Consider the following 9,502-nt stretch of genomic DNA (forward strand, 5'->3'; position numbering starts at 1 on the left):
ACCAATTCTAACCCTAAAGCCAAGTCTTAGCCCATAAACAGCTCTTTTAAGATGTAACGGAACGTGAGGACCAGTCCAATTGTCCTAATTTTCACAAAATGTCCTCACTTCCTTTCGTGTACAAGGTTTTTTTGATCTTCATGAAGATGGACAGTATTTACAAGTGTACACATGAGATTCAGGCGATAGATAGATAGATAGATAGATAGATAGATAGATAGATAGATAGATAGATAGATAGATAGATAGATAGATAGATAGATAGATAGATAGATAGATAGATAGATAGACATAATCCACTCCCTATAGCCCCCTTACCATAGCCAACTAAATGCCGACCCTTAACCCTCATCTTAACCCCTAATTAATCCTAATAATGCGACATTATGAGGAAAAAATATGATATTTTGCTAAATGTGACATTTTGTTTTCACTGTGTCTGTTTCCATCAGTTTGGAAGGTAAAAAAAAACAGCTGTCAATGTGAAATAATCAAGTATTAATATAGAAAATGGAAGTCTTACTGACTCGTTATACTGTATATTCAAAATTTGCACACAGTTTTAAAGATAGCATTCAGAGACGTTTGCACTCTAGTATACAGTATACTCTATGCAGTATCTACACTGTATTCCCACAAAAGGCAGTAATCTGACCCGAGAAACACTTTTGCCTGTGAAACAGAAATGGCTCCTCTCTGCGGAGCAATTAATGTCTATTTTTTTTACGACAAGGCTGTAAAAGAAATGTCTTCGTGACACACACTTACGCGAGCCACACAAACACACTCGCAGACACACACACCGGCATACACATACATACATATCGCATCTATACACAAATGAACACAGACAAAGACTTGACAGCCTGAGACCCACACATCTATTACTGACTTCCCAATAATAGCCTTTTACAGTCAAGTAAAGGGTATTAGTGTAAGAGCTGTAGAACCTGTCACACCTCCAGTTATGTGTGTCCAACAGTCAAACTGTGAGGTGGTGGTGGGTGGGGGGGGACATGTCCAACTGGAGATAAAAGAATCGATAAAGGAAAGAGAGAAAGTGAAAAGCAAGTGAGATTAGCCACATAGTGCTGTGTACTCGCTGTGATGCAAGCAGCAGGCTAATTGCTCAGAGACCAACAGAGCTGGGATGAGGAGCGTCAGCAGGTCTCTGATCGATTGTTGGAAGTTCAGGTGATATGCGTGTGTGCCTTGGTGGTGGTATTCGATGTGTACATGTGTTGCCCACAGGGACAATCCAGCTGATAAGATAACCAGAAGACATTCACAGTGGAAGCGACTCTGATCCTTTATGTAAAAAGTACACAACTGCAGTGCGAAAATACTTTGCGAGCAAGGCCTACATTTGGAGTCTGACTTATGTCTTAAAGCTTTATGTCCGTAAAAATTTACTTTGCACTGACTGTAAAAGTCTATGCCAAAACAAATATGTGGATCACTGAAAAGAGTGACTCAAGGGATGAGGTGAGATGGAGCCAGATGATCCACTGTGGTGACCTCTAAAGAGCGAAGCTGAAAGAAGAAGAAGATTAAAGCTGCTTATATATTGCATACAGTACATACTGGTGCTCCCAGTCCGTGTGTGTATTCTCCTGGTTCTCCAGTTTCATCCCGCAGTCCAAAGACATACAGATTTGGGGATTAGGCAAAGTGGAGTGGATGGTTGTTTACCCCACCTGTCGCCCTATGTCAGCTGGAATTGGCACCAGTGCGACCCTCGTGTGAAGGATAAAGCGGTAGAAAATGAATGAATGAATGATGCTGAGGTTAGATTAAGATTAAGAACCCTTTAAGTCCCGCAAGGGGAAATTCAATTCTGCAATGAGTTAGTGAACACACACAGCACACAGTGAGTGGAGCAGTGAGTTGTTGCCTTGCTCAACAGCACTTCAGCTGCGGACTGGACTGCATGCGTTTACCTAAACATGGCTATATAACAGAAAAACAGATTTTACCCATTTTACTAATGGCTCACGGAGACCCTTTAAAGTCTTTTAGACTTTATTAGGTGAGTGTTAAACCTGCAGTAATTAAATGCCGAGTATGTAATATCGATGAGCATTTTCCCATGAGTACGTTTACATTTTTGGTCATGTTTCATTTTGTAATGGTCAAGGGCCTTGCTTTTAAGAGGCTGTCATCTTGTGCCACATATTAAAGCACATTTGTATGCGTTTCCAATAGGAATAGTACCAAAATAACAGCCCTATCGGTTCCATTTTTTGGTACCCGAAACTTGGGGTACCAGAGTAATGGTAAGGTATGGATAGAGCAAGACCCACCGAAGTTGGCTAATTGGTGCGACAGAAAAACATCACTCCTTTGTGACCTGTGTTTTTTCAACAACCACAGGCTATTCTCATACAAAGCTTGACATCTCGTCAAGACAAACAGCCAAAAGAAACAAGCTGCTGGATGTCCTTTGTTGTGTTGTTGTCTGTTTTGTTGTTGTCTGTTGTGTTGTTGTCCGTTGTGTTGTTGTCTGTTGTGTCGCGTTGGATGTCATTGTTTGTTGTTGGCGCACGGTACATTGCATACTATGTATCTTTCTGACCCAGCCATTGGGCACAGATTATACCGCCTATAAAACCGAACTGTGCCATGATGGAAGCATGGCTAAAGTACAACATCCTTTCTGGTATAAAAGGCCACTCTAGTTCCCTAATACGCTTGAGAAATCAAAGAAGTCCTGTTTCTCCAATCTCTGATGACACATTCTTGCCTTCTCTGAGTTCTGTAACAGTATGATACAGCAGTTGAGATGGAATAGCCTTTATTGCCAGTCGAACACTTTGCCTGTACTGGAATGAGGCTACAGGATATGAAAAAGTCACATCATATCATCAAAAAAAGAAATATCTGAATGAAATTAAGACAGACAGATTAATTCAAAATAAAATATACAATATTGTATGTCACACAATAGAAATAGAAAGACAAGAGAAAATAAAGAGTCACCACAGAGGAAAATGTAATAGTAACATTTGAGGTGAATAACAAGAAACATAATACTATACTACATTCATTTGCAGCAATCCTTTGGGGAGCTATAATTATCTCTCCACAGGCTTCCAGCACTTTCAAAATGATTTTAGCAGGAGATGTTGATCCATGTCCTCAGGCACAAAAAAAATCTTCACACAACCTAAAATTGTTTGGGCAGATGATAAAATGGCTACGCAAGATGTAGGGATTATTCTGTTAGCAGGGGCACATTTTCTTGGGTTATGTCTTTCAGAAAGAAAGAAAGGAAGATTTCCACTCAATTTCACCTTTTGGATACAGTGGGAAATGCTGCGATGGTAATATACGCGACAGTATGAAGAGGAACAAATAATAACAGCAGCATTTTTACACAAAATCCACATGAGACAAGTATATGAAATGCCATTTGTTTTTCAACCTTTATGTTATTAAAACTAAAAGAGCACCTTTGCTGTAATCCATCAATCAATTACGTACGATGTCCTGGTCGTTTGCCAAAAATGTCCCTTGGTCAACTCATGTCGTTCATTTAATAACTGGTTCCTGGAAAATTAATATTTCAATCGATGCATTCAAAGTACAAGAAAAAAACATAGCGTAATTTTAATTTGAAATGATAGCTACAAATGTTGATTTGACAGATATTGATTGTCTAATGAAATTATGCACACAGGGCCAGTCAATGAGAAAAGTGTCCATGGATAATTTATGTGTTCCACTGGGAGGAGCGCACTTAGAGAAATCAGTTATATGTTTGCATTTCCCCTTGAATTCTGCCTGAAATGGTGACACAGTTGAGAAGATGAGAGGAAAGAGGACATATTAGACTGCATATCAGTGCATCACTAATCCTGTCAAAAGGATTAATAGCCAAGAAGCTGATCTGTTTCATGTTTGAGCACAGCCACCAACTGTTTTCCTCTGCTGCTGCTGCGTAATGTGGGCGCACAACGTAGCAATCTCCGTATTTGTGGGCGTTCACACTGCAAACATTTGTTATTCGCTTTTAAATGATGGTTTGGTGTTTAATGTGTATATGCACAATGGTGTAATTAAGAGACAATAGTAAAAGGATGTTATTAATCTTTTGGTAAATCACTTGGTGGCCATCGATAGAAATGCATTCAGGAGTAGCCCTATAGCAATGGTTTCAACTCACTTCTTGGAATATGACAGGATTTTCAGCCAGTTTCAGTGACCATAAAAACTACAGAGTGAGTATTGATTGTAATAATCCTGGTCCTCGTATTAGATTGTTCATAAGTGTATGGTTTTCCAGCTTTCGACCTTCATCTAAAAGCATCACTTCTGACATTTATTTCCATCTCTGTGACTTAAAGGTCGAAGGATGGAGGACATGCCCTCATTCGCCATTTTATTAGGTACACCTGACTACTTCCATCTATCCATCTTCTACCAATTTATCCTCCACATGAGGGTTAGGGGTAGGGGTAGGCGAATCCCAGCTGACATGGTCTGAAAGGCACATCCTGGACAGTCCATCACAGGGCCACAAAGAGACAAACAGTAAATTTAGAGTGTCGAATCTGCCTAATCCCCAAATCTGCATGTTCTTGGAGAACCTGGAGAAAACCCACGCACACACGGGGCGGACATGCAAACTCCATGCAGAAAGGCACTTGTTCCGACCGGGTCTTCTTTTTGAAGTAAATATCTAATCCCCAATCACATGGCATCAACTCAATTTAGGCATGTACAGTAGACGTGGTCAAGACGACCTGCTCAATTTCAAACCTGCTCATGTGCTGGGATTTTGACACACGAGTTCACAGAGAATGGTCCAAACAAGAGAGAATATTCTGTGAGCAGCACTTCTCTGGGAGAAAATGCCTGTGGTCAAAGAAGAATTACCAGATTGGTTCAGAATGATAAAAAAAACAACAGTAAATAACGTCAAATAGCCACTCATAACAACCAACACTACTAGAAGTGATTGGTGAACTACATTTCTACACATTTCTACACTAGTTTGGCAGTCAAGATCAAGAGGCCCGTGAACCCTGAAAGATCCCACGTTTTGACCTTTTATGGACAAAAATCTCCAGCTCAGCTTGTTCTCAAATGGTCAAAGGCTGAACTCTAAGAATCAAATCAAAGCAGCAAAATTGTCTTTATTTGTTATTTTATTTTGGCTATAGTTATGTTTTTCAGTATCAGCTGTTCATCACAACTGAATTAAACCAAACCACCCTCTCTCTGCTACCACACGGACATATACTGCCATCTAGTGGCTACATTTTTCATACCACTCTGCTTGACTTCTTCAAAAATCTGCCCTGAGCGTTTTCCACTGCAGAGGGCCCCCTTGTCAAAGTTATTGTAATATTACTTCACCTCCCTTTTTTTCCTCTGCCACACTATCTTTTATATTAGAAAGTATCAAACCCAACACATTGTGTAATCTGATTTGATTCAAACACTAAAGGTTTCTAATAAGTGGATGTGATTTGACTGTTTAAAAAAAAAAAAAAGAGTAATCATCTTAGTTTCTAGCCCCAAGCAACCAGAACAGATGGCATTTCATGACCAATCACCATTTCAGAATCTATTGCCCAATCAGTTTTACATTTATATGAGAAGTAGTCTGCTTTTGCAGCAGTTCAACAGATGGCTTCAAACGTTTGCTCGGGGACACTTACTGTATGTTAAGACTCCGTGGTTCCTGTTCCTCACTCGAGACTGAGAATAGATTTAAAAAAAATAAATAAATAGAACAGGAGATGCTGTGCAGACGTTAGGACACGTGATGTGATTGATGACAGCAAAGGTGTGGTGTTTAATGACGTATATTAGCTAAGAGGTACAGTCCTTCTTTTTGATGGTTATGGATTTTGTGGATTTACCGGATATATGTACGCGCTTGTGTGTGTGTGTATACATGAGTTTAATTACAAATAAAACGTGAATTTTTAAGATAAGTATGTTGCTCTATGATGAGGGGTTTGTTTATTTGCTGTTGATGATTGATTGATTGATTGATTGATTGATAGCCCACAAGCTAACTAGCAAGATAGATAGATAGATAGATAGATAGATAGATAGATAGATAGATAGATAGATAGATAGATAGATAGATAGATAGATAGATAGATAGATAGATAGATAGATAGATAGATAGATAGATAGATAGATAGATGCAGAGATAGCAGTTTAATCAGTTTTGTATAATAAATGTCTGCAGAAACAATGAAAAGTAGAAGTATGAAGTTGCATGAAATTGTAACTATAAAGCCTAAGAACAATATTTGAGTATTTCTCCTCTATCTTACGCCTTAGCCTAAACGCTGATTTGTTTGAAATGCATAAAACATTTGGTTCAAACTTTGTTGGATTTTGTTCATATTCACACATAACGCATGTTAAATGAATGTCACATGACGAACATCACTTCCTCTTTGACAAATGTTTTGCAAATCAAAAAGCCAGAAACTCATTTGAAATGATTAACCAATATTTACTGGGTTTATTATGCATCGTTATTAGACAGACATTCACCATTATTCCTGTTTAAAGTACAATGTCGTGTTATTTGTCCCATTCCTATCCCACCCAGTTTCCTCTGTACCACGCGGTGATGCGTTCAGCATAAAAGGGAAGGAAGTTTGAGTCAAAGCCCCCCCGAGTCCTGTTTATTCAGAAATAAAGGAGTCGTTTGTGTATTGAAATAGAAATAAAGGAAGACGACGGACAACAACAGAAACACTTAACGACCTCATTCGAATGTGGCTTGATTTCATTAAATGGTCCTTTCCCTTTGGTTTCATAGAACATCTAATCTGACATCAAACCAGGTCTGTGAGGACACAACACCTCCCCCCATCTGGAAAATTACAACTTTTTTCCAGGAGTGTGGAAGTATACAGTCGTAACCTGCTACATATCAGTTGTGTGCTACATCCATTAAACTTTAATCTGTCATGAAACAAGCATAATCTCTTTATAGCGCACAAGTGCTGAGCGATGCACCGTGAAGTCCCTCTGTCCCCCAATGATAAGTAATAAAAGGATTTATTAAATTCACTGAGCTAATAAGCCACATCTTCTGTGGCTTTTTTTTCAAAGTTCTTTAAGGCTTTTCATACAAAAGTATAATGACATCTTTTAGCTGTGGCATTAGAGGACTACTGCAGGAGCGGAGATCATTCACATGCCTTCACGGAGAACAGATTATTAAGCACAAAAATACTGTTGGTAAAAATCGCAGATTAAAAGCCCAACTTCGTCTATCCTTGACATAGCACTCGTGCATTCACATTGTGTGCTATGCATTCATTTTAGCATGCATTGCACTTTGGCTTACATGCAAAGAAAAAGAAAAAAAAACAGAAGTACCTGACATAAAAAAAAGACATGGTAAAGAAAAGCTCAATCTCAACTTAGCTTTACAAATAAATATCGCAACAACAACTTATCCCGTTAACAGAGTCGCTAACGAAAAAATACAGTGCTGTTTAAAGCTGCAGTGCGTAACTTGTGATGCTATTACTCTGCCTCTTTTTGGTCTTTGTGAACAGAAACTATGATTTGAATGCTGCGTCAAGCAAAACTATCAGACCTGCCGGAGAGTTTGTGTGTATACAGGGTCAAAAAGAGCGAGAGACTGTTTCGTTAAGAGAGTCTTAACGAAACAGTTTGACCGATCAATTGTGTGAAGTTTTTTTTTGATGGTTTAAATCTAAGGGACTTTTTTTCCGTTTAAAAGTTACGCACTACAGTCAAATATGATTCACAGGTCAGTGCAAACACTTTACACCGACTTTCTCCTCAAACGAGGAAAGTCCCGGAAGCTGTGCCCCGGAGAGAGTGTGCTTCCTGGGGAAGAGAGTCCGGTGTTGTTCCTTGAACCCGGCGAGCAGCCCTGGATGCTATAAGAGACTGAGTTGTAGTAAACAGAATTGATATGACAGCTGTGGTGTTCACTGTGCGACATGAGAGGACTGTCACAGATCCCTAAGCGGTAGCAGACGCAGGAGCAGAGGGAGCTGAGGCTCGACACTGGCCGGCCCCTTCCCGCCTTGATCTGAAAATGCAGCCTGTGTCTGCAGGGGCTTCTTCTTCTCCTTCTTTGCTCCTGATCGTCCGCTGGGGAAGCGATGAGATTTGTGCGGCTGGTGCCTTCCTCCATCGGGAGGAAGAGTGTGCTGTGGCTGCGACTGTGCACCACGTTGCCCCTGTTCCTCTGCCTGTGGCCGCCTCTGCTTTGGTCGCCCACGACACGAAGAGTCGCCGCCTCCTCCAAAAGGCCCCTGTCCCTCTTCAGCGACGCCCTCTCTTGAGCGTCCCTCCGCTCGTCTTCAGTGTTCATGGTGAGGAAGCGAAGCACCACCAAATTCAGGAAGGCCCCGATGACGGTGAGCCCCACCAGGATGTACATGAAACTGAACACCACGTAGGGCGTCTTCTCCTGGAGGTCCTCCTTCTTCTGCAGGGCCACAAAGTCCCCAAAGCCGATGGTGGTGAGCGTGATGAAGCAGTAGTAGTACGCGTGGAAGAAGCTCCAGCCCTCGAAGTGGGCGAAAGCTGCAGCTCCCACGCACAGCGTTCCAATGCAGGACAGGAAGCCCACCAGGACCATGTTCTCCATGGACACTTCAGTGCATCGAAAGCCGACGCACTGCTTGGTCTTGTGGAGAAGGTAGCGGACGAATGTGTTCATCCTTTCTCCCAGGCTCTGGAACATGACCAAAGTGAGGGGGATGCCCAGCACTGCATAGAACATGCAGAAGACCTTTCCTGCATCTGTGCCTGGTGCTGCGTGTCCATAACCTCAATGCAGAGACATGGGCATTAGAGACATACTGTGGCTTTATATTATATGGTAAAACAAGGTTTTTTTTGTTTAGCTTTAATAAAAACATTTAAAAAAGACATATACATGTTGCAATCATGATGTAAATAAAGAAAACTGAGTAAAAAGAGATAAGAAAAACAAAGATGGGTGATTTAAATGAACTTACCAATGGTCGTGATGACTGTTATGGCAAAGTAAAACGAGCCAGCGAATTTCCACTGCCTCCCGGCGCGATGGGGCTCCGCTTGCAGCACCACTCGCTCGATTTCGCGGTAGTCGTCCTCGGAGAAGCGGTACTTCTTCTTCATCTCGTTGCGCTTCTGCTCCAGGACGCGCCTGCGGGAGCTCTCCGTCTCCGACTCCAGCGCGTCAAACACCGCGGCGCCGACCAGCAGGTAGGAGAACATGCAGAGGATGAGCGACAGCGTCCGCACGTTTTGCTTCTTCATCGTCGGCGGCGGCACGAAAGTCGCGGATGAAGCAGGTTATTACTGGCACAGTTACAGGTGGCAATGTTCTTCAGCGGCGCGCCGACTCCACATCCTATCGCTGCAGCCTGTTGCTTGACACGCAGGAGAGTGGAGTGCGGGAGAATGGCACCTCCTGCGTGGAGATCTATCTCGTCAGCTTGAAAAGTGTTGTTAATGTGAAAACGCACATATTTGTTGTTGTGCGGTGCGCAGT

At 41.6% G+C, this 9,502-nt stretch overlaps 1 protein-coding gene across 1 annotated transcript; it reads right to left on the reverse strand.

Moving 5' to 3' along the window:
* Positions 1-7,774: 7,774 nt before the first annotated feature.
* On the reverse strand, positions 7,775-9,267 carry kcnk15 (potassium channel, subfamily K, member 15; the record flags this gene model as incomplete). Its single annotated transcript, XM_083895374.1, has 2 exons — positions 7,775-8,793; positions 8,985-9,267. The coding sequence occupies 2 exons, from the start codon at positions 9,265-9,267 to the stop codon at positions 7,775-7,777; spliced, it is 1,302 nt and encodes a 433-aa protein (XP_083751500.1).
* Between the last annotated feature and the right edge of the window lie 235 nt (positions 9,268-9,502).

This window comes from Microchirus variegatus (assembly GCF_963457635.1).
Source record: "Microchirus variegatus genome assembly, chromosome: 9".
Lineage (NCBI taxonomy): Eukaryota > Metazoa > Chordata > Actinopteri > Pleuronectiformes > Soleidae > Microchirus > Microchirus variegatus.